General features: G+C 33.7%; 2 protein-coding genes across 3 annotated transcripts; both read right to left on the minus strand.

The window, feature by feature from the left end:
* Nucleotides 1-125: 125 nt before the first annotated feature.
* On the minus strand, nt 126-15813 carry LOC127948725 (B-cell receptor CD22). Of its 2 annotated transcripts, none has more exons than XM_052545383.1 (11): nt 15667-15813; nt 12587-12655; nt 12135-12491; nt 11785-12036; nt 9734-9991; nt 9488-9569; nt 9243-9276; nt 9022-9102; nt 5026-5068; nt 4768-4853; nt 126-651 (listed from the first exon to the last, which is right to left on the minus strand). In XM_052545383.1, exons 2-11 carry the CDS (start codon nt 12627-12629, stop codon nt 643-645), a joined length of 1245 nt encoding a protein of 414 aa, XP_052401343.1. In that variant the 5' UTR covers nt 12630-12655; nt 15667-15813; the 3' UTR covers nt 126-642. The 2 variants fall into 2 exon arrangements, with proteins under 2 accessions (XP_052401343.1, XP_052401345.1); XM_052545385.1 differs by having other exon boundaries at nt 128-651; nt 12135-12476; nt 15667-15812.
* Nucleotides 15814-22119: 6306 nt separating this feature from the next.
* LOC127948730 (adhesion G protein-coupled receptor E3-like) lies at nt 22120-25504 on the minus strand. Its single transcript, XM_052545392.1, has 6 exons — nt 25330-25504; nt 24528-24644; nt 24272-24453; nt 23979-24164; nt 23685-23845; nt 22120-22465 (listed from the first exon to the last, which is right to left on the minus strand). Exons 2-6 carry the CDS (start codon nt 24628-24630, stop codon nt 22375-22377), a joined length of 723 nt encoding a protein of 240 aa, XP_052401352.1. The 5' UTR covers nt 24631-24644; nt 25330-25504; the 3' UTR covers nt 22120-22374.
* Between the last annotated feature and the right edge of the window lie 457 nt (nt 25505-25961).

The following is a 25961-nucleotide window of genomic DNA, read 5'->3' on the forward strand; positions in this document are numbered from 1 at the left end:
GTCACTTCCTACTTTTGTCTTAAAATTGCATCAAATGTGCATTTGGTTTTAGAGTCTTTACATACAAAGATGAAGACAAGGAAGTTATAATGCTTTGCAGCTTCGCCTGACTATAGTAGGAAAATAATCAAAACCTCAGAGTATCAGTGCCATCTGCTGCCTCGTAAAATCCACATCAGCAAGGAGTGATGGGAAATAACAAACATGGAAACTTTTTTGTTTTTAATTTGCAGTTTATTGTGTAGTATGTTTCTATATTTCAAGAAATGTTATTCATCTGATTTAAACTCTACACACACACACACACACACACACACACATACTACTACATGTACATAATATACACACATGTATACACAAATTGACCAGTATAAAGAATTGTAGGGTGTCATTATTATTTCATTCTGAAGCTTTGAATGAGAGAAGACTAAATGGACAATGAGACAAAAGGGTGAAACACCGTAACTCATATAAATGAAGTAAACAAAATATATTAAACAAAATGTAAATGAAAAACACTTTTTATCAATTCATGATATTTTTCCCATCCATTTGCCTTGATCTCTGTATAAAATAGCTCACATGCACGTGTTCCACTTCTCCCCCATCTTTTCAGTACTTCACTTCTGTGTGTCCCAAATACTATGTCATCTGCTTGTCAGGTTAAAAAATAAATAAATAAATAAATAAATAAAAAAAGAATGGAAAAATTAGATCATTAACACATTGCAATTCCAATTTCTGGATGTCATTTAATGACTTTATTATACTTGTCAGTCTAAAAAAATTAGATTTTTATTTATGTATTTTCAAAAGAACCCTTCTGTACACGGGTTTTTATATCTCAGCAAAGTTAAACATATATATATATATATATATATATATATATATATATATATATATATATATATATATATATATATATATATATATATATGTGTATATGTATATGTATGTACAGTATTGTTCAAAATAATAGCAGTACAATGTGACTAACCAGAATAATCAAGGTTTTTCGTATATTTTTTTATTGCTACGTGGCAAACAAGTTACCAGTAGGTTCAGTAGATTCTCAGAAAACAAATGAGACCCAGCATTCATGATATGCACGCTCTTAAGGCTGTGCAATTGGGCAATTAGTTGAATTAGTTGAAAGGGGTGTGTTCAAAAAAATAGCAGTGTGGCATTCAATCACTGAGGTCATCAATTTTGTGAAGAAACAGGTGTGAATCAGGTGGCCCCTATTTAAGGATGAAGCCAACACTTGTTGAACATGCATTTGAAAGCTGAGGAAAATGGGTCGTTCAAGACATTGTTCAGAAGAACAGCGTACTTTGATTAAAAAGTTGATTAGAGAGGGGAAAACCTATAAAGAGGTGCAAAAAATGATAGGCTGTTCAGCTAAAATGATCTCCAATGCCTTAAAATGGAGAGCAAAACCAGAGAGACGTGGAAGAAAACGGAAGACAACCATCAAAATGGATAGAAGAATAACCAGAATGGCAAAGGCTCAGCCAATGATCACCTCCAGGATGATCAAAGACAGTCTGGAGTTACCTGTAAGTACTGTGACAGTTAGAAGACGTCTGTGTGAAGCTAATCTATTTTCAAGAATCCCCCGCAAAGTCCCTCTGTTAAAAAAAAGGCATGTGCAGAAGAGGTTACAATTTGCCAAAGAACACATCAACTGGCCTAAAGAGAAATGGAGGAACATTTTGTGGACTGATGAGAGTAAAATTGTTCTTTTTGGGTCCAAGGGCCACAGGCAGTTTGTGAGACGACCCCCAAACTCTGAATTCAAGCCACAGTACACAGTGAAGACAGTGAAGCATGGAGGTGCAAGCATCATGATATGGGCATGTTTCTCCTACTATGGTGTTGGGCCTATTTATCGCATACCAGGGATCATGGATCAGTTTGCATATGTTAAAATACTTGAAGAGGTCATGTTGCCCTATGCTGAAGAGGACATGCCCTTGAAATGATTGTTTCAACAAGACAATGACCCAAAACACACTAGTAAACGGGCAAAGTCTTGGTTCCAAACCAACAAAATTAATGTTATGGAGTGGCCAGCCCAATCTCCAGACCTTAATCCAATTGAGAACTTGTGGGGTGATATCAAAAATGCTGTTTCTGAAGTAAAACCAAGAAATGTGAATGAATTGTGGAATGTTGTTAAAGAATCATGGAGTGGAATAACAGCTGAGAGGTGCCACAAGTTGGTTGACTCCATGCCACACAGATGTCAAGCAGTTTTAAAAAACTGTGGTCATACAACTAAATATTAGTTTAGTGATTCACAGGATTGCTAAATCCCAGAAAAAAAAAAATGTTTGTACAAAATAGTTTTGAGTTTGTACAGTCAAAGGTAGACACTGCTATTTTTTTGAACACACCCCTTTCAACTAATTGCCCAATTGCACAGCCTTAAGAGCGTGTATATCATGAATGCTGGGTCTTGTTTGTTTTCTGACAATCTACTGAACCTACTGGTAACTTGTTTGCCACGTAGCAATAAAAAATATACTAAAAACCTTGATTATTCTGGTTAGTCACATTGTACTGCTATTATTTTGAACAATACTGTATACTGTATATATATATATATATATATATATATATATATATATATATATATATATATATATATATATATATATATATATATACGTTTTTCTAAATTAACTTAATAAAAAAAAAAAACTAAACTAAATATTATAATATTATAAAATATGAACTATTTTAATAGCTGACACAGTAGTATAAGCTGTTTAGGGACTGTTTAGCTGTTCAAATCAGACACTAGAGCATTCCTTTATTCAGACACAGTGGAAGATCTTATCAGAATCAGTGAAAAGGAGCCAAGTCTGGAAGATTTTGCTGCTAGAGAGTGTGTGTCCAGCTGGTTTAGCCAAGGTCACAGATCTGAGGGGCATGTGACTGCAGTGGAGGATAGTCCTTAAGATATTAAGCCATGAGATGTTCAGATTGAAGCCCTTAAAACACTTAATTTTGATTTTCTTTTTATTTCACTTATTTGAGATGTTTTAAGTTAAAGTTTTAGCTCAGTGAAGCACTTTAAGCACCAACACTTTTTCAGTGAGTTAACTTTCTTGTAGAATTGTGTTTCAAATAAAGATCTTTACGCTGACCAGATTGTTAGTTAATCATTTAGGCTACAAGTCAATATTGCCTATATGGACAGTGATTAAAAAAAAAAAAAAGGGAAAATAAAAAAAGAAGTGAACTTGTAAAAATGGAGTGTTAAATGTGTTGCAGTCTAAAATGTGAGTGCACCTAACTTTTGTGCTGGTGCACCACAGAAAAACGTTAGGTGCACCAGTGCAACCAGTGCAGAAAGTCAGCCCTGCCTCTAACACTAATATTCTCTATTTTAGAGAATACAATTTACTTTTTTATTTTTATTTATTATAAAAAAAAACAAACAAAAAAACTTAATATGTGTATTGTGTAAGGCTAACTGAGACTTATCAAAGCATTTAAATATTATTGTTCTTTTGTTGGTTTTGATCACTTTAATTGTCTTCATTTTGTTTGAAAGTGTTTTGGAAAAAGTAATTTAGGTATGAGGCTCTGGCAGATAGGAATAATTTACCTTCAAATGTACAATCTCTGACTTCATTTTATATGTTTCGAAATGGTTTTCTTGTTTTTAAAATTCTTGTAATTGCTTTATATTCAGAGGTGGGTAATCCAGGTGCTAGTGATAGGAAGATGAAGCCTCATGAAGCTTTAATCTTTTCAGCCAAGTGGTTCACAAAAGGGTTAATTTCTGGAAACTTAATTTGCTCACAATACCACCTGGTGGCCAACAAGTGTAAAACAAGTATATATATTACAGACAGAGGTGTAAAGTCCAGGGGTCAGAAAGTAAAATCCTGCCATATTTTTGTTCCTCTCATGAACTCAGCAGCTGATTTCACCAGAGGAACCAAGTCATCCCTTTCAAGTCACAAACGAGTCTGAAGTCAAATCCCAAATCATCAAATAGTTAAAGTCAAAGAGATAATTAAGAGACTAATTAAATGATGATCGTGGATTAGTGATGAACAACTGCCATTATTGTGTGTTACAGAGGATCAGATGCTGATGTTTTATTGGTTAAAATGATGCCACCATCATGGAGATCAGTGTTTGCTTCAGTTGGGCTCTTGACCTTTGGTTTCTTGTGTTAGATATTTCTTTGCAAAAGTACATGTGCTGTTATAAAGCAATGCAATCAGTGCAGAAAACTATTGCTAGCTGCTTTTACACGATGAAGTAATTATTAGACATAAGCCTGTTTATTTCCAAAACAAATAAAATAATTTCGTTTAAAATGTGTTCAGTTTTTAAATAACCTATATTGTGGAACTGCTGCATACTAATGAACTGTTGGTTTAACGGTGATAATTAATTAGAAATATAAGACATCATGACCCAGCATATGAATCTCAACAATGGTGACAACCAACAAAACGCTTCAAGCTGAAGTGCATGCTGGGTAAAACCATAGTAAAAAAAAAAAACTCCCATTGTGCACTGTAGCATGAATAATTATTGTAACCACTGGTGAGGATCATATGATAAGTGCTCATGTCTAAAATCCTGAGCCTGAACAGTTTTTAAATGCTTCATGAGGCTTCATCTTGCAATCACTACCCAAGGGGTTTATCCCAAATGATAAATGTGTTACAATAATAATAATAATAATAATAATAATAATGGAAAATCATCCAGGCAATAACTGTAAGAATTACTTACCGTTACATCTTCATATACTGATTCAGGCAACTTCTCATCCGAAGTTTGATATATGTTGTGATAAGCTTTAGACTGATTCATCTTTGCTAATAAAAGAAGAAGAAGAAGATGAAACAACAACAACAAATACTGAATAGACAAGTAACTAATGCTTATAAATAACTCACTATACAGCTCACAACTACATCCAGACCTTCAATCTTTTAGTTACTAGTCAACTGACCTGATCAATAAACTACTGATAACTAATTTTCTCACCTGAGACTCCTGTGTGTCTTTTCTCTTCTTCATCCTGCTTTGCCTTAAAAACAAATTAATATGTTTAATAAAAAAGTATAGATGTAATATGTGCTTGTAGAGCAATCTTGGATTTAAGTACATCTATGTAATGATAATTCAATACTTCTGACCAATGAACAGTCTTACATATTATACTTTTTTTTTTTAATCATTAGGGTTGTTCTATTTGAAGCAGATCATCACCATCTGACCGATCAGTGTATGACCAGTGGTTCCCAAACCTGTCCTGGAGTACCCCCAACACTGCACGTTTTCTTTATCTCCCTAATTAAACACATCTGATTCAACTCATCAGTTCATTATCACATGGGTTAATGAGCTGATGAGTTGAATCAGATGTGTTTAATTAGGGAGACAAAGAAAATGTGCAGTGTTGGGGGTACTCCAGGACAGGTTTGGGAACCACTGGTGTATGACATCAAAGAACTGTGAGAGTGAATAGAGAGGAGATGCTACATATGCTTGATATCATACACAGATCGGTCTGTGCAGTGCCGCTTCAACAAGCCTAAATCCCCATTCACACCGCCAGGAACTTTTTTGTTGTTTATCTCTTGTGGCAGGCAACTGAGGTCACTAGTGGGCATTCCCACTACTGGCTGCTACCCCCTTAACACTCCACTACAGCAGATTTGGCAAGCCATGAACAAAAATCTTCAGATTATAATGATTATGTTTAAATGTCATCATTTTATGACCTGATTCACAGAACTCATTTACAGTGTTTTTTCTATGTAAAACTTCCATTATTGATTATAACAGCTTTAATTCCACAATGAAAGAGTCTATATTTTCTATAAATTTTGTAGGCATCTCTTGCAAGTGATTTTGATTTAGTTATTTTTGTTTTTATTAAAGAGTTTTGTTTTAAAGCACACAAAGATAACAAGAATCAGCGTATGAATCTCAACAACGGTGACAAACAGCATATTCAGATAAACAGATCTACTCTTAACATCACAAATCTAGATACTAAAAATTAACTTAAAAACAGCAAAAATAAAATATATTTAGAATACAACGTTTAAAAGACAGTTCAGCTCATAATTTATTCATGCCGCAATGCATGATGGGAGCCATGGATGTGTTTTTCTTGGCTACAACATGCTTTTTTGATGGTTACCATTTGTTGTCACGCTGATTCTTGATGTCTGTGTGTCCAAGCTAAATAACTCTTTCATTATTTAGAACAAATTTTTAAAAACATGTCACATTACACCAGAAATGCTGGATCTCTTACTTTATTTCACCTTATATATATATGCAGTAAAAAAAAAAAAAAAAAAAAAAAAAAAACTCAGGCATTCAAGTCACTCCTAAAGCAAGTAAACCAACTAAAGCAACTAAAGCAACTAAAGCAAACACTGACAACTATGATGGTGACAGACCAATGGTGATTTTCTCGATTGGTGATTCTGTTTGTTAACAGCAGGTGTCTTCAATAATGGTCAATCATAACTCAATTAACTTCTTAATTATCTCATTAACTTCAACTCTGCTTCAGTGTTAGCTTTAACACTGCTTCAGAGTTTATATGAGTCCTCACTCAGAGTGTTAAATTAACACAGGAGATTTTGCTGTGTATAGTCAGATACCGTATAGACAGTCCGACCCAATACAGCTCAGTTTTTATACGTATGTTGCTCTGTCAAATGGCAGAAATTGTTTTATGTAGGCCATTCTGAGTCTACACCATGCTTTTTCAATGAGGGGGAAAGGACTGTTTTCCCCAACTCTTCCCAAACAGCGATGACGCGACACGGAACAAGTCAATGGGGCTGTCACGTGATTAGGGAGCGAGTCAAACTCGACCTGAAAGATGAACTAATCAATTATCTTTCCGGCTCAGACTGCACTGGTTTAGCGTATGGGCCTGTCACGTGATTAAGGAATGACTCGACCCGAGCTGTGTGCGAGGCTAATGAGCACGTCTACTATTCGGTTTTCCCTGTAAATGATTCTGGTATTACTTTTTTTTTTTGTCTAAAATGCATAATTATAGCTGGATGAACGTGATTATTTTAAACTAGCACTAGATTGCGCTAGTTATGATGAAAACGTATAAATTAATGTGTTATTTTACTTCAATTATGTACATTGTGACGCTAACTAATTAGCATCATATGTGTGCCAGAAATGGAGAAGCTGTTGCATGTTGATCCACTGATTATTTCCCCCCTATTACAGGTATGTTGTTTAATTAGTTATGTTTTGTAAAAGAAAATAGATTTAGTTGACTGTGAATATGTATTGTACCCATAGTGTTACAGGAGAAAATCCTATTTAATGGTTCATGCTATTTGTGACGCAACATATAACATATAGGAGAACTGATTTATTCATACAAATGGTATTATATATATATATATATATATATATATATATATATATATATATATATATTATTTAATGTTATATTTAACGTTATATTCATTTATATTATATATATATATATATATATATATATATATATATATATATATTTATATATATATATATATATATATATATATATATATATATATATATATATATATATATATTAGTTTTCTTAATAATAATAATAATAATAATAATAATAATAATAATAATAAGACCATTTAACACTTGCACTCTTTGCAATACTTGCTTACTTTTTATTTAAAAAAATCTTTATTTCCGTCAGTGATTGATATTATATTCTTCATATAAATTAAGGCATTCTGCAAATTGTTTCTTACTCCTTTTGTTAAGAAAGTGTTTGGGAAAAAGTCATTTAGGTATGAGGCTCTGGCAGATTGGAATAATTTACATTTAAATGTACAATCTCAAGACTTCATTTTATATGTTTAAAAATGGTTTTCTCATTAAAACTTCTTGTAATTGCTTTAGATGATGTATCTTTGCTTATATTTATAAATGCTAGGTAAATATAAATATAATTGTTAATATTTCATGTGTTAATATTGTAGTAGGATGTGTTGTGTAGTTTTGACTGCTATGGTCATTGTTGTTTGTTTTTATTATGCACAGCAAAAAAATCCAGAGTGAAATGAACTCTGCATGGAGTATATGTGAGACCACACTCAAGAGTGTGAAAGTCTTAAAATAGGAGTGTTAAATTAACACTAAAGTTGAGTTAAAGTTAATGAGATAGTTAAGTGATTCATTGAGGGATGATTGACCATTATTGACGAGACCTGATGTTAACATGCAGAATCAACAAAGATGAAAATCACAATTTTTATGTCACCGTTATAGTGGTCAGTGTTTTATTTAGTTGGGCTCTTGAGCCTTTCTTTTTCAAAGTCAGATTTGGCTGTTACAACTGAATTATAACAAACAGACAAGAAAAAAATCAAAACATGGACATTTGACCTGAATCACCAGACTCAATTAAAGCCTAAACAGATTTGACTGACTGAATATGTGATTGTACAGTAACCGCTAACTAAAAGGATTTCTTGAAAGTTGCTCTGACAATAATAAAAAAAGCTTGTTTCAGCACACACATACATCAACAATTTGTGTAGGGATCTCAACCATGGTGACAAACAGCATATTCAGAAAAATGCCTAACTAAAGCAAACACTGATCACTATAATGGTGACATCAATAAAATAGTAATTTTCATCTTTGTTGATTCTGCATGGTCAATCATCACTCATTTAATCACTTAAACTATCTCATTAACTTTAACTCACTCCTATTTTAACACTTTCACACTCTTGAGTGTGGTCTCACATGTACTCCCAGCAGAGTTAATTTCACTGAGATTTTTTTTTTTTTTTTTGCTGTGTGTTATTTAATTTTTGTGTATTAACACCCCATTGAAAACGAGACGATGCATCCCAAGGGGTTTATCCCACATCACCCACCACCCCCCACAAAAAAACTGTTGCAACATCAATAATAATAATAGTAATGAAAAAAAAAATCTGTAAAATCCAGACAATGACCATAACAATAACTTACCATTTCATTTTCATATACAGTATCCATCATCTTCACATCAGACATTTGACATATGTTGTGATGAGGTCTGGACAGGTTCATCTTTGTTAAAAAAAAAAAAAAAGAACAGACAGGTAACTGATGAACTGATGCATGTAAATTACTCACTATACAGTTCACAACTACATTTAGACTTTTCAGTCAACTGACCACATCAATAAATTACTGATAATGTTTCTCACCTGAGACTCCTGTGCGTCTTTTCTCTTTTTCACCCTTAATGTTTCACATTGAAAAGATAATGAATATGGTTCATAATAAAGTATAGAATTAATATCTAGATAATTGCTTATAGAAAAATATATCAAAATCAACATTTGTAAAAATAACTAGACATTATGCATGTGAGTATTTTTTAGTCACTTAACATTATTTAACATTATAAATCCATTTATGCACCAGCAAACAAATACTATGCACATCTTACCAAATCAGGACCACCATTATAACAACTGCAGCTCCAATAAACACTCCAATGAATATGTACAATATCACAGGACATCCTACACCTGAGACGAAATAATTAAATATCAGAAAGAAAGCATTTTTCTTACCAAACTTATTGGGACAAAGATCATTAATCTTGAAACTTTTTTTCTACTAATATTTACTGAAAATTATAACAGTAATGCTGGATTTTTCTTCAACATCTTAATTTTTATAATATACTCACAAATGACATTTAAATTCACAGCATCAGAGTATGCCTCTCCATGTTCAGTAACGGACTTGCACTTGTATTCTCCACTGTGATTAGAGCTGATCTTTGAGATGCTGTAGATTCTTCCAGATCCTACAAATGTTCCTCCTTTAAACCAGCTGAAGTTCAGAGCAGGAGGGTATGAATCACAGTTGCAGCTCAGAGTCACTGAATTACCCTCTACTAGTTCACAACATGGACTCACTGCTACAAATGTGTGCTTTGGAGGATCTATAAGTAAATTGATGTTATTTTTAGGTGATCTTTTAAAATATAAAACATTCTGTACTTCAGCAGAGATTGTATTAGAATTAGAAACCATGTCACAGTCTGAATCTAAACTTATATGCGATGGAAATAAGGAGAGTAATGGAATCAGAAAAAAGTGCATTTAAACTTGGGACAGTCATGCAAAATGTAAAAAGCCAGGCTGTGCAAGTGTGGCAGATGCATGTACTTGTACTAAATAGACACTCAGAATAATTATTGATAAAAGAAAAAATGCATATATATATATATATATATATATATATAGCAAAATCCCCAGTTTTAATTTTACACTCTGAGTGTGGACACAAATAAACAACGAAGCAGTGTTAAAAGTAACACTGAAGCAGTGTTGAAGTTAATGAGATAATTAAGAAGTTAATTGAGTTATGATTGACCATTATTGAAGACACCTGATGTTAACAAGCAGAATCACCAAAGGAGAAAATCACAATTTGTGTGTCACCATTATAGTGGTCAGTGTTTGCTTTAGTTGGGATCTTGACCCTTCAGCTATTAACTTTAGATTTTTAGTGCCTGTGGTAACTGAGTTATAACAGACAGACCAGAGCCAAGGCTATATTATGGATTTGATTGTGGTTTGGAGTGCCATGGAGTGAACTGTCATGGAGTGGCCTGAGTTCAGGTTTCTTTACTATTTACTTAAATTAGGTGGATCAAAAAATTAAGATCCAGCATTAGGGCACAATATGAAATGTTTTTTTGTTCTAAAGTTAGTTCTACATAAAGAAAGAGTTCTTTATTTTAGACACACAGGAACCAAGAATCAGCGTGAGCATCACAACAATGGTGACCATCAAAAAAATAATTGTCAAAAACTCATCCATGGCTCCCATCATGCATTGCGGTATGAATAAATTATGAGCTGAACTGTCTTTTAAACTTTGTATTCTAACTATTTTTTTATTTTTGCTGTTATTATGTGAATTTTTAGTATCTAGTTTTGTGATGTTCAGAGTAGATCTGTTTATTTGAATATGCTGTTTGTCACCATTGTTGAGATTCATACGCTGATTCTTGTTATCTGTGTGTGGTGTGTCTAAAATTAAAACTCTTTAATAAAAAATAAAAAAAATGTATAGAAGTTGTGTCTTCAATAATGCTCACTCATAACTCAATTAACTTCTTAATTATCTCATTAACTTCAACTCTGCTTTAGTGTTTATATGAGTCCACACTGAGAGAGTTAAATTAACACTGGAGATTTTGCTGCGTGTGTATATATATATATATATATATATATATATATATATATATATATATATATATATATATATATATATATATATATACATATATGCGTCTGGTTGATTTGTGCTACACTGTCAGATTTTTCTATCTCCTATTGGGTAATGCAATTTGAAAATGAAAAAATACTTCTTTTAAACTTATAGTTTATTAATGTCTACACCTGCCTTAACCCTATACATACCCTTACAGTAATGCAGATACATTAAATATTGTTGTTCAGCATGAGAAAAAGGACACAGTATTGATGTGTGCATGTGCAGTAAACTCTGCTAGGACAGTTTAGTGGCTTAAAATGATCTGATCACAAGCAGAGAAGTAAAACTGGTTAAATAATTTGAATAGAACTGGGCTTCAGTAATTTTGCATTAATTGCTTTAAATTATTTGAATGATTGTAAAATGAATTGCATGTGGTAACGTTAATGTTGACAGCCCTAATAATAAACAAAAATATGACATATTAAATATGACTGATATCATACTCACACATAACACTGAGATAAGCAGAGAATGCTGATGTGAGTTTGTGTCCCTGTAGAGCACAGCTGTATCTGCCTGCATCCTCTCTTCTGACTGACTGCAGCAGGAGTTGATTGTTTCTGTCTCTTCTCTCAGTTAATGGCTGTGAGTTTCTGTACCAGATGAATGTTGCTCTTTCAGTCAGAGCGCAGCTGCTTTTACATGTCAGACGGACTGAATCTCCCTCTTTCACCGTCTCAGGAGAATCCACCTGAAGATCTGAACACAACACACACATTATATCTAGTGCTGCTGTCATACACTGATTATTATTCAACATAATGCACAGAAGAAGAGTGAAACTTCATCAAAGTCACCTGTGACAGTAAGATTCACTCCTGGATAACCGGTCCATTTATCTATATCGGTTATAAATCTGAAATAGTACATGTGTTCATCCTTCTGTGTCACATGACTCAGTCTGATGGTGCAGTTATTCTGTTTATCTCCAAGATACTGAAGCCTCTGACTGTATTCAGGATCCTCAGACAGATCTGGAGTTTTTTCACTATGCATTTTTGGTCCTGTGGTCCAGAACATTTCCTGGATCTGATGTCCAGTAGGGTATGTATAAGTGCAGTAGATTGTCACTGTTGACCCCTTTAGTGCACAGATGTCTGAATGACTGTAACTCACACTCCAATAAGCACTAGAAACCCCTGAAACACAGAATTCTTAATGAACAAATAAACGTAAGCTTATTGGATGCTGGAAAAAAAAGCTGTATGAAAAATCTTTTGATAGTCTCTGAAGTGTTCAAACGACTCACTGTGAATCATGATCAGAAAGATCAGCAGAAGAAGAGAAGCCATTCTGAATGATATCACTATGGCAACACCTACAACAAATGTACAATAATTTTTATTGTTTTGAAATGTGTTTTACTCACTTACTGTATATTTTATGGACAATACCTAGTAAAAAATAATAATTCTAAATAAGTAAATATATAAAAACTTTCTTGTTTTTCCTGTAATTCTCTCACTCCCATGCAGAGCTGGTTCTAGATATTTGGAGGCCCTTATCTGCAAATTTCACATTGCAGGCCCCCTGCACACTTTCCATTTTTTTATGTTTTTTATTTATTATTTTTTTTTGTGTGTGTGAAAGAGGCGAAACTGCTAAGTAGAAAGAGTAATTAATTTCTAAATAAAATTGAATGCTTATCGTTCAATATATTTAACAACAGTATTTATGATTGAAAAACTAAAATGAAGTATTAGCCTATGTTGGATCTGTAATGTAAAAAACAAGTAGAGTTGAGAAGATGACAGTCATAAACAGACAGTCATAGACGGAGCGTGTGTAAGACATGGGTCAGAAATTAACGGGGGCTTGGGGTCACCAAATGGCAAAAAATTATCCTAAAACAAAATTTTAATTCTTATTAAATAAAACCTATTATTGTTGTTGCAAATAAAGTGAAAATGAAAATGAAATGGACAGTCTTGGTTGCAGCATTAAATTTAGATCTGTTCATGTTGCATCAAATTTTCTTTAGCGTGTTCCAACAGCAATGTGTATTATAACCAATCACACACGGTTCTGTGGAGCTTACACATTCATTCATTTTACAGTCTAGACAGCTTTATTGATGCTTGAACTCACATTAGACTGAAGTCTGTCATGTTCTGTGACTGAAGTGATAGTGTTCTGTAATAATGTAAATGTTCTTTGTTCGCTTTCTGTATATATTTTTCAATTATTAACTTATAATGTCAATGCCGTCTCCCCCTCCAGTCATCCTACACAGCAAAATCCCCAGTGTTAATTTAACACTCTGAGTGTGGACTCATATAAACACTGAAGCATTGTTAAAAGTAACACTGAAGCAGAGTTGAAGTTAATGAGATAATTAAGATGTTAATTGAGTTATGATTAAGCATTATTGACGACACCTGATGTTAACAAGCAGAATCACCAAACGAGAAAATCACAATTTGTGTGTCACCATTATAGTGGTCAGTGTTTGCTTGTACCAGTCAGCTCTTTGACCCTGGTTCACATAGAGGTTTTCAAGGGCCAGTGTAAATAAATTTGGATTTAAAGCAAAGAGACAAGATGGTCTAAGCATGACCTGATGTTTTATTCGTAATCAAAATTATATGAACATTATGAAGCGCTAAACACTATCATGCAGTGTATGTTTCATCTTCAAAGCATTATAGAAGTATCAACTTATGACATGCAGGTAACGATTAACCACCAGCTTGTTGAAAATCTATTCAAATATGTGACGATTCAAATTGGTTGAGATGCTAAACAAATCGTGATTAATTTAGCGGAAGGAGTTCATATGAATGTAAGAGGGGAGCTTACTGTCTTTAGAAAAGTTTAGATGGCCTTTTTTCGTTTCATCTTGCCTCTGTATAATATATATATATATATATATATATATATATATATATATATATATATATATATATATATATATATATATATATAAGCTGCTTTGTTTACGGCAGAAACCAAGGAAACTCTTCAAGGGTTAGTTCGCCCAAAAATGACAATTTTGTCATTAATAACTCACCCTTATGCTGTTCCAAACATGTAAGACCAAACACAGTATAAGATATTTTAGATTTAGTCCGAGAGCTCTCAGTCCCTTCATTGAGGCTGTGTGTACTGTATACTGTCAATGTCCAGAAAGGTAAGAAAAACATAATCAAAGTAGTCCATGTGACATCAGAGGATCAGTTAGAATATTTTGAATCATCGAAAATACATTTTCGTCCAAAAATAGCAAAAACGCTATGAGTGATCATAGATCTAAGCATGAATTACTCTGGGATATTGGTTTGTTTGAACTTAGAGGGAGTGTCAGCAACATTAAAAAAGTTAACAGCTTAAGTCATTTGTGGATTAATGCGTATTAGAGATGTGAATTGTTTAAAATGATTCAGTTCGATTTGGTGAACTGAATGATTCGTTCGTGAACCGGATATCCAGACTGATTTGATTTGAACTCTCTCTCACAACAGACACGGAAGAGAAGACAATGCTGAATAAAGTCATTGTTTTTGCTAAAATGTATTTTCGATGATTCAAAATATTCTAACTGACCTTCTGATGTCACATGGACTACTTTGATTATGTTTTTCTTACCTTTCTGGACATGGACAGTAGACCGTACAGACAGCTTCAATGGAGGGACTGAGAGCTCTCAGACTAAATCTAAAATATCTTAAACTGTGTTCCGAAGATAAAAGGAGGTCTTGCATGTTTGGAACAGCATAAGGGTGAGTTTTTAATGACATAATTTTCATTTTTGGGGGAACTAACCCTTTAAGTGCTACCTGCTGGCAGAGAGTGGCAGAGAGTGAATCTGCATCTCATTCAGCTGGTCTACTGTTTCATGCAGATATTTTTATATATAGTTTCACAAAAAAAAATGTGTTTTTGCAAAATATAATTCACATTATATTGCAGTAAACTCCTTTCTCAAAAATGACAAACATCATGCACTTTTAATGGAAAACAGTTTTTTACAGCAATTTTTAGTAGTAATTTATAATTAAAACTATTATTAATTAGTATTAAATTAAATTAAATGTTTATTTAGATTTCTTGGTGACTTTAACACTTGACAACCACCCATAGCATTGTGAAAGATTGTGCAGTACTCACATTTTCACACTGAATTTTAGAGGAAGCAGATTATTTTTTAGAATGTATTAGGCATTAACATAACTTTTAACATGGTTTAAGTGAGTATAACACATTGTTGGAGAAACACAAACCCAAGCACGCACGTCTCACACCCATTTACACTAGTTGCTATATAATCAATTCAAACATGCTCAGAACTGACAATCTTCTCATGTATACAACTGTAAGTGATATACTCACGTAAAATCTTTTCTTCTGCTCTGTTCGTTCAAATGTCGCCTCACTCAGGAACTCTGTTTACCACATGCAGATGGGTGGATTTAGGATATAGTGATTCAGATGGAGAAAATCCTAGAAAACAGGATTGGGCTGCACTTGATTGGGCGGTGCTACATGTGTCCTTAAAAACTCTTATTGGCTCAGTCGTCTTTCATATTCATGACAGGAAATATTTTCGTAGTTGTATTGTTCAAGTCTGTGTGAACAGGAAACTTTACACAAAGCCTTCATTATAATGCATGTAGAAAATAATAATAATAATTAAAAAAAAAAAGTAAACAGAATTGTAATACATTAGTGATACATTAAGTGTCATACATTAAGTGATTGATAAAATGTGGAATTCTTCATGTAACCATAGTATATTGAGAAATGAATCAGTATTCATATCATAAATAACATATAGTTCGTTGCAGGATAAGAAATAAATTTAACAGCAAATGAACTGACAGTGAACACACACACAAACACACACACACACACACATCACTGATATTTTTTCCTGTAATTCAAGGTTTTTCCTGTACAGCACATGCAGTTTACTTTCAGTTTCACTTTAACGGAAACACATCAGCATTTACTATGCAACCAGAGTTCTCTTGCACTGAAGATCGTAATTTGTGTGACAGAATTCAAATTAAATTAATAATTGTATATTAGAGACCTAAGTCACAAAAAAAAAAGAAAAAAATCACAAACCATCCTAAAATGGCTGCCACCGGCAATCTGCATGTCCTCTTGCATGTACAAGTTTGGCAAGAAGTAACAGCTGTTCTTGTGCTCAGTGTGGTTACTATCTTTCTATCAGCTATGATGGTTTTACTCTCAAACAGCAACATTACACACTAAAACAGAAGTTTAAATAAAAGGAAAGAAGCGTATTAGGACACATAAAGGCCCATTGATTGGTAAAAACAGGTCTCAGCAGTTTTGTGAAGGTTTAAGACAGCTTTCCACACTCAGTCCTGGAGGTCCGTATCCTGCAGAGTTTTTTTTTTTTTTTTTCCAGATAAATCAATCTAATAGTTTCCCATCCAGCTGATCATCTTTAGTGTACAGGATGATAGTATGACATTTTTTTTTTTTTTTTTTTGTGCGTGTGTGTGCGTGTGTGTTTTTTGGCATCATAAAAGATATGTGGCCCTATAATACACTCGGCGCAATGTGACGCAAGGCGCAGCACAAGTATGTTTGCTAGTTTCAATCCGGTTCCATTTGCATTTTCACATCCAGTGCCACATCGTTTATTAACAAATGCATTTGCACCAAATTTGTGCACCCATGGGTGTGCTGGTCTAAAAAAGAAGTGAGTTCAGGCGCATTGCTGGTGCATTGCTATTTTAAGGAGCTGAAAATAGACTGCACAATAGACCAACTCAAACCTGGTCAATGGTGCAATATTTTTTTGGGCGGGTCCACAGTGCGCACAGACTTTAGTTATTACACACAGGGATGCTCATCACACAAACCTGCCAAATATTAAAAACAAAAGGATTACAGTTTAAAATAATATCATTGTGCAGACTATATAAATATAAAAATGTAATGATGGGTAGTTATTGCGTGTTTTAGAATTAGGCTACCTATTTGTGGTTCAGCCTATTACTACTTTTAAAATAAATGAAATTGGAAATCGTGCCAATACACACACACACACACACGCACACACACACACACACACACACACACACACACACACACACACATATATATATATATAGTGACTCATCGAGCAGAGCTTTAGTGTATTCCTGCTTGTCCCGTAGATAATCTGCTCTTGTGGTTTAAAGGTCACGTTTTTCATTTTTTTAAGCTTTACATGTGTTTACAGTGTGCAATATAACATGTGTTCATGTTTCGCGTATAAAAAAAACACAGGATTTTTCACATATTTCACTTATCTCATAAAAACGGGCTGATGTCTTCCTTGTTCTATAAAGCCCCTCCTTCAGAAATACGTGACGAGTTCTGATTGTGCCAACGGTTCCTGTGTTGTGATTCGACACCAGCTTAGAGCAGAGGCTGCCCTCCTGGAAACACGATTGGGCTAGTTTTGAAAAGCAAGTGGGCAGGATTTGTTTTGAAAACCTGGCAATCCTGATCTGAACCATAGACAGTAAAAGAACGCATGTGCTGGAGATGTACTTCTAATCACAGAATTCCTTTACTGTCGAGATGCGCAAGAAAATCTCATTCGATTTTTTGCACAGCCCTAACATCTAGTTAACAAAGCTAAACAGTGTTGCCCTTTGTGTAATAAGTTACAGAAACTGTTAAACGCACCGACTTAAATAATAAAATACACTTACCGGTTGTAGTCTATAAACAACGCCTTCTCCAGACATAGAGGGAACTGCTCCATCTTTCAAGAATAATCTTTGTGCGAATCCTTTCAAGAATAATCTTTGTGTGAATCCGGCATTAAACTGATGTTTATCTTGTTAATCTTTTTTTCATCATCATCATCATCATACTGTTCATAAACACAACACTATTTGTACAAATATAAAAGTTCAAAATAAACAAAATAGCACAGTTCAGTTCAAAACTCTTTTACAATGTCTGATTATAGAACTAAAAATATTTGTGAGAGAAAGATAAATTAAAATTGTATAAACTGATTACTGTCTGGTACTTTCACTGATTGTTGGTGTTCACTTACATAAAGGCTTAGAGACAGTCCAAGTCCTTCTTGCAAAGAAGTATCTGTTAAAATACAGTAATTTTTCAGTATACAAAAATATGAATTACTGTGATTTGTTTATACCATTGAAAAATGACTGAATACATAAGCTTAAGCAACAAAATATTGTTTATTTTTGTTCAACCAAGTCTAGCAGACCAGTGCAATTTTTGCCATGAAGTGTAGCAATAGCATATTTAGAAACAATATAGAAATAGTACATTTCAGAAATTCAGGAAGCTTATAGGTGCTGGAACCTTCTGTAAAGTGTTTTTTAAGTAAAACACAATACTGTCAATTACATTCAGAACATTGGAAACACTGACTATTAGAAAACATCTCTCTGTTGCTTCAGAGGCCATAACATACTAAGTCCAACTCTCAATAACCTCAGCCAAAACAATAAAGAGTTCAACATAAACTGTTGCACCAACAAAATAATACATTGTTCAACATAAAGTGTAAAGTCCACGCTAGCTGCTATATGTTTTGCGTTGAGGTGATACTTGAGGCTCGATGTGCTGCGCATGCGGTGATATGCGAACGCTAGTTGGTGCTCCAGTATTCTTCTTCTTTTAATGTTTAACAGCGGTTGGCATCCAGCATAGTGCTCCAGTATAATCGGTCCGCCGAAACTCATCCAGTGAGAAACGTTCCGCGGTGCAAAAATAAGTTATTAAAAATGCGGGATTTTTTTTTTTTCTGTAATTAATTAATCTTAGTTAACGCGTTATTTTTCGTGTAATTAATTAATCTCAATTAACGCGTTAAAGTCCCGGCCCTAATATATATATATAAATAACTGTCCATTCACACTCCCTTAAGCCACCTCCCTTCCTCCTGGGCACATGGCCCAGGTCACTGAATGTTGACATGAATTGTCTAGAACTCAAGTTACTTGCATATTGTGGTTGTAAGGAGGACAACTAGTTAGAGTGGAAAAGAAAATAACGGTCTGTACAAAATTTTTGTGCAATATTACAAAAACAGTGTTTTATTTGAAGGTGAAAAAATAATTACAGTGCATGAGAAAACAAACAATAAATAAAACCTGTAAAAAATAAAAATAAAAAAGAAATAAAACAGAAAGAAAGAGAATAAAACACCAAGAATTTGCTTATTTGGCTAAACCAAATGGACCAAGTGTGCATCACTGCTCAATCCAAAATCAGAACAATAAAGCCCCATTAACAGAGAAAAAAAGGTTTGTAACAATCAAATTAAATAATATATACACCCAACACAACCAGAATTAATGGTAAAAGAAATAAGTAAAACAACAACCATTAAGAGTTTAACAAATTAAGTGGCAAAACAACTGTTCCTAAATTCTCCCCCCTCTGACATCACATCAAAATGGCAGCTTCCACAGGAAGTGATGTGGCTGTTATTTAAAAAAAAAAGGCAGTTGGACCTAGATTTAGGGTTTGAAATAAAAGGAAATGAAATGGCAGAGAAGTGTGCTAAGGACGCGACAGGACAACCAGAAATAGACCCTGGAAGTAAGATTGAGATTAACCAACTTTTTAAAATAAGATGGCAGAAACAATGGGAGGAAGAAAGAACAGGAAGATGGTTTTATAACATCCAAAGAAATGTGGGTAAAGGTAGAATGAAAAGGAGACCCAGTTATATCTAGACTTAGATTTTGACATGCATTAATTAATAGTACCTTGAATAAAATAATACAACATCATACAGCAAAGTGTGACTATTGTAATGAAGAGGAAACATTTGAACACATTATAATAAAATGTCCACTGTATGATAGTGAAAGGAGAATGATGGTTTGTAATTTGATAATAATTAAGAAGAAGTTTGACTTGATAAACCTAATACAGAGGGACTCATATGAGGAATTTATTCATTTTTGAATACTTTATTTGATAATGACTGATTCAGATAAAATAATATATGTGATGGGGGTATTAGGAAAAGGGTTTTGCGAACTTGGCCCACACTAACCAGCAGGTGATGGTAATGCACTTAGAAGTTGAATGCCAACCACCATTAAAATCTACAAGAAGATTAAAGGTTTTATTATAGAAAGTGTGAACCTAAAAGTTTAACTGCAACAAGGTGTGTTGACAAATTTAATTATCACATCACAAAATCACATTTTTTTTCTTTATTCATTATTTTATTTTTATTTATTTTTTCTTAAATAAAAATCCATTGTTTCGGCCACTAATTAAAATTTAAAACACACATGTATACCTAACAATTGCTGACATGTTCATTTCCTATAAAGTGGATTTTCAGTGACCTTCTACAGCATGTGTAAATCAAAATCAGGCTTTTAACAGTTTGAATCCGATGACTCCGCGTGGACAGTGAAGGTTTCTGTAACGTCGTTAGCTGCAGGTAATTGATCATAGTCTTTCTCAGCTTCCCGACATCCCCCACTTAACATCCTCAATAAATTGACATTTCAGGTCTCATCCATCCCATAACTCAGTTTATTTACTGATACTGTAAAAAAAATGATAGGACATTTCTGCATACAGTTCTAAAGGTTATTTGTGTTACATTTTAAATAAAGAAATCCTGAATAACTGGTGTATTCCTCTGAAATCATGAAAGAAAACAACATGTTTACAATTGCAGTTATTGTTATCATTTAGTATTTTATTAAGATATTTGTAACAAAATACATTAGTACAATAATACAGGAAAATGTAGTTGTATCTTGTAACAAAAACTCAAGTCACATAAATGCAGATTCACTTTAAATGCTTCCCTTCCACCTAAAAACCTATTCATATGTTGTATGAGGCATATGAATAAAGTAATAAAATGTAAAATGGTTCCTTGCTGAATAAACAGCTTTCCAAGCTTAATAAACAAAAATATAATTGTGCAAGATCTAAAACTACATAACTTTACAACTAAATAACCATGAAGCCATATGCTAATTAGTTCCCCTTTACCATGCACACGTGAAATAGGTTATGGATTTTCCATTTGTTTGAAATCATTTAAATTTGATTATTGTTAGAAATCTGTAAAAATAAGCTTTTCACCCTCCACCATGAAAATCCTACATATATAGCCATCATATAGTATGATATATATATATATATATATATATATATATATATATATATATATATATATATATATATATATATATATATATATATATATATATATATATATATATATAAAATTGTATAATTGTATATATTGTATATATTTGCTAGCATTATATATTCAGCTTTAATTTTAAGTAACTAAAACTATTAGTCTGTAAACATATATTTTCCCTCCACCAAAACATCTTAAATTAGATTAAAATATAATTACTCATTTCACATCAATAATATTGACAGCTGTAATATTAACAAATGTGTATCTTATATATATATATATATATATATATATATATATGAAAGAAGCTGAAAGAAGCTGAGACCATATCACAATTCACACTGAACCAACAGATGGCAACAGAAATATGTTGTTTTGTCTGATCAGTGTGTTACCCCTGCATCTGCTGGTGCTGGTCAGCTCTTGTTTTTGCTTGAATGGAATCTTTGTTGGGTCATGGACTATCTGAGGAGTGAGTTACTGTATTACTTGGTCAAAGATAATGAAAAAAATAAAAAATAAAAACAATATATATATATATATATATATATATATATATATATATATATATATATATATATATATATATATATATATATATATATATGTATATATATATATGAGAAATGTGGGGAGTGAAGGTTCAGTCCAGAACATGCTTTACAGTACATCTAAATACGTTCTGAGTGTATTTAGGAAAAGTACAGCTGCAAAAAAAATAAAAAATAAATAAATAAAAATAAATGTGGACAAATAAAGATGTTTGGTATATTAAAACATTTGTGCCATCAATTATTTTAGCTATTTCAATGTCACCTATTTTTCTAGGAAGATCTTTAATAACAATTTGACCCCCTTTATGCATATGTGCTGATTTTGGTCCATGCATTCTAGGGTTAACAGGTTTTCCTCTGTGTTTTTTGGGACACTTTTGAAGTTGGGTTTGAGTCCACAGCATCTGAAGCACTTCGTTCACTGCAGCGTAACCTGGAGAGGAATGAGACGAGAGGAGCTGAGTGATTCATGAGATCAACTTAACCTCGGAAACTCACGAAGCAGAATAGATTTTGATGATAATAAACAGGTAAGAAGAAGAGTCTGGAACAGAAAAAATGTATATATAAAATATTTGAAATTCTGATGTTGGCCTGAGAAAGCCATGCTTAAGAATTTGACATTTGAAAGGAGTAATGCTGTGCAGACAGACAGCAGATCAATGGCATTTTGTGTTTGTTTAAATTTTGATTTTTGACAGTTGGAGTTTTTTTATTAGATTTGGACAAAGAATTTGGATATACCAACGACTCCTATTACTTGTGAATGGGAGAAAGTATAACGTGGAATATGACGGAATAGCCCCGCCTTCTCAATATAAGAGCCAATCACTGCAGCTGCCTTTAGAAGCACTGGTTGCTGTAGAAACGCTGTGACTTTGCACGCGCTGGTCTGGCCTGAAAAAAATAAGCTTTTTTAATGCTATTAGAGCATAATAAAATACATTTATGAAGTATTTGTTTTTAGATTTCATTGGTGATTTCAAATATGAAACTGAATCATAATCTTAGTGAACAGTTTTAGAGAATTTGATGTTTCCCCATTCAAAGAAATAGGAGCTGCACTCGCATGCCAGAGAGGACACATTTGAAGGATGGCCACCGAGTGAAATCACTTTTCTTAAAGTGACTTCAGTTTTGGCTCATTTGAACATTCTGTCACAGGAAGTAAATAATAGATTAAAGTAACAGATTAAACAAACTGATTCTGACATTCCTCTCTAAAGTTCAGAGATCACCAAAATAAGAAGTGAAAACAACTGAAAAAGTTCCTTATCTCCAGCACTTTACTGCCATTATAGTGAAAAAAAGCAACCAAGAACCACACACTCAGCCAGTGTTGAAATACTATTTCATATGAACTTTTTACATTTTGTATGTTCAATTCAATTCAATTTATTTGTATAGCGCCTTTTACAATACAAATCATTACAAAGCAACTTCACAGAAAATTATGTTTCTACAATAGTAGTAGCTTATAATTGGTGACTGTCGGTTTGTGTGCTTATGATAGGATTTTTCAGAAAAATTAATACAATATGTAGTCAGCCAGATGATGAATGTATGTAACTTTGTATTTTTACCAGATAGCAGAAATGTTACATATGCCCCAAGAAATATTATTTATTTCTTACATAAATAAATAAACTCACTCTTTCCTGTTGTAGCCTTCAGGACCCAGCACAATGCAACCACGTATCCAATCACGCACAGGACTCTTATAAAGGGCAAAGGTCAACAGGGCCAAACTGAAGAACACCAGCCCCACGATCACACACACCCAAATCACCCGATCCATTTTTGAGCTGAAAACCTGAGTTCAAAATATGTGCTGTTCTTAGTATTCACTATACAGTAAATGCCAATCATCTAATGTAGATTGGATTTGAATTATGATAGTGCATTCAGTGCTTCAGTATTTTGAGATTATTTGTTCTCTTTCATACCTGGGTGACTGTGGGTGGCTGATTTGCACAAGGTGGGCGGCTGACTTGCACAAGAGCGAATGTGGACAGATGATCACAGGAACACACAGTGTAGCTGCTGTTGGTCTTTAAAACAGAACATCCATCTACAATCCACTTGCTGATATTCCAGTACACACAGGACAGAGAACCACTGGGATCAAACTCCTGAAAAAGATGAAGGATCAGGCAGGATATATCAGAACTATAAGATGTTTTTAGATGCTCATCAGTGCTCAGAAAACAAAAAACAAAATAACATTTCACTGTCTCACTCTGATGTGTCTGAAGGTGAAGTTGACTGGTTTGGTGAGTTTAGTGTTGGTGGTTTTGGGAAGAGTAACTGAGATCACAGTGGACATCATGGTTTTAACTGTGTCATTTGATGTGTTGAAGAAGTCTGGCTTCAGTAGTTTCTCCATCGTGTTGTAGCTCATGAAAGCCACAGCAGCTGATCCTGAGTGACAGAAACAGAAACTACAGTACATGCAATACTATTTAAAACTATCAAAAAAGAAACATTTCACATACCTCCATTGTTGTTCCTGGCAATCCCAATGAGATCGATGTCCACAGAAGAATTTGTCGTGTTGAGTCGAGGGATTTTCTCTAAGGTGACCTGTGGTCCAACCATGAAGACTTCTACCTCTGATTAAACACAAAAGCAGAACACTGTAAGTGAGCACCAACATAAACTGCACTGACTTTCGGTCTTTATCTTTTGAGTTTTTGGTAATGCCATGTGAATGTTGATTGTTTTTATGCTCAAGGAAGCAAATATTCACAAACACACCATGCTCTCCACAAATCATGAACTTCACTGTAAGTGAACCTGTGCTTAATATTTTCTTTGTTCATGGCTTTTCGGGATAAGGGTTTTCAAGACATTTCTATCTATTGCTGGATGACTTTGAAGCAAAATACTGACCTTTGACATCAACATAAAAATATACCGGTAGCGCTTGCTGCTCTCTGTTAAAACATCTGTAACTTTACACAATTATAGAGTTACTGTATCTGCTTTTATCAGTGTTGCTGTCTGACCCATCGCTGCTCTCTAGATAGGTTCCTCAAATCTTGTCCTGGAGGTCCACTTTCCTGCAGAGTTTAGCTCCAACCTTGATAAAAGTCACCTGCCTGTGATTTTCTAATGATCCAAAAGACATTGATTAGCATCGATTAGCATGTTCAGGTATGTGTGATTAGGGTTAGAGCTAACCTCTGCAGGAAAGTGGATTTTGTGGTCCAGATTTGAGGATCCCTACTCTAGACTATAAAAAGTCACTGACATCACATATTTATGATCAATAATAATAATTGTGTCTTCACTTACCTACAGCAGGAAGAGTAAAACTGACACTGGCATTTGTATCTGTCGGCTTCACTAATGTAGAGATGAGTTTCTCACTGGTTTGTAACACACGGTTTCCAATCAAGGCTAGTTCAGTTGAGTTTTCTGATGAAGATGACTCTAAAATCCTCTCTGAAGTGTTGAATACCACCGTCAACATGTCCATCACAGTCTAATTTAGTGAACAGTTAATGTACTTGTAAATGCTAAGAGAACCATTCACACTGCACTGCTACATCAATCATATATTCAATTGATTTAATTCAATGATTGTAGATTTTTTCTCTTGAACACTTACATACAAAGGCAGCTCTTGAGCTGTAATGTACTCTATCTGCTCAGTATGATTTTGAAGATATCCTCTGGAGGTCTGACTCTGAAATCACAATTGAATTTTATAAAAAAACAAAAACTGAAAGACTTTGTGCACTGTGTAAATGTAAACATTCAGCTTACCACGTATTGATCTTGCAGTGTGATACTCACACCTGAAATAAAGGAATTCCTCAATACATCATAAACATAGGGATATCAAACACAAAATTCCAGTCTAGAAACATGCACACCTGCAGTAGTTGGACTGATTGTGGTTGGGATGGAGATGTTGGGCTCAC

The sequence above is a fragment of the Carassius gibelio genome, chromosome B1, assembly GCF_023724105.1.
Source record: "Carassius gibelio isolate Cgi1373 ecotype wild population from Czech Republic chromosome B1, carGib1.2-hapl.c, whole genome shotgun sequence".
Classification (NCBI taxonomy): Eukaryota; Metazoa; Chordata; class Actinopteri; order Cypriniformes; family Cyprinidae; genus Carassius; species Carassius gibelio.

What these genes read in the sequence shown, in the direction of transcription:
- LOC127948725 (XM_052545383.1), bottom strand. Translation starts at nt 12,629, where the DNA reads ATGGCTTCTCTTCTTCTGCTGATCTTTCTGATCATGATTCACA. An exon ending in ATAATGGTGGTCCTGATTTG is followed by an intron (nt 9,277 to 9,487) that starts GTAAGATGTGCA and finishes TGAAACATTAAG; the next exon opens with GGTGAAAAAGAGAAAAGACG. An exon ending in AAGACACACAGGAGTCTCAG is followed by an intron (nt 4,854 to 5,025) that starts GTGAGAAAATTA and finishes TTCTTTTATTAG; the next exon opens with CAAAGATGAATCAGTCTAAA.
- LOC127948730 (XM_052545392.1), bottom strand. Translation starts at nt 24,630, where the DNA reads ATGGTTGGACCACAGGTCACCTTAGAGAAAATCCCTCGACTCAACACG. An exon ending in TCACCTTCAGACACATCAGA is followed by an intron (nt 24,165 to 24,271) that starts GTGAGACAGTGA and finishes CATCTTTTTCAG; the next exon opens with GAGTTTGATCCCAGTGGTTC. An exon ending in AGCCACCCACAGTCACCCAG is followed by an intron (nt 23,846 to 23,978) that starts GTATGAAAGAGA and finishes TTTTGAACTCAG; the next exon opens with GTTTTCAGCTCAAAAATGGA.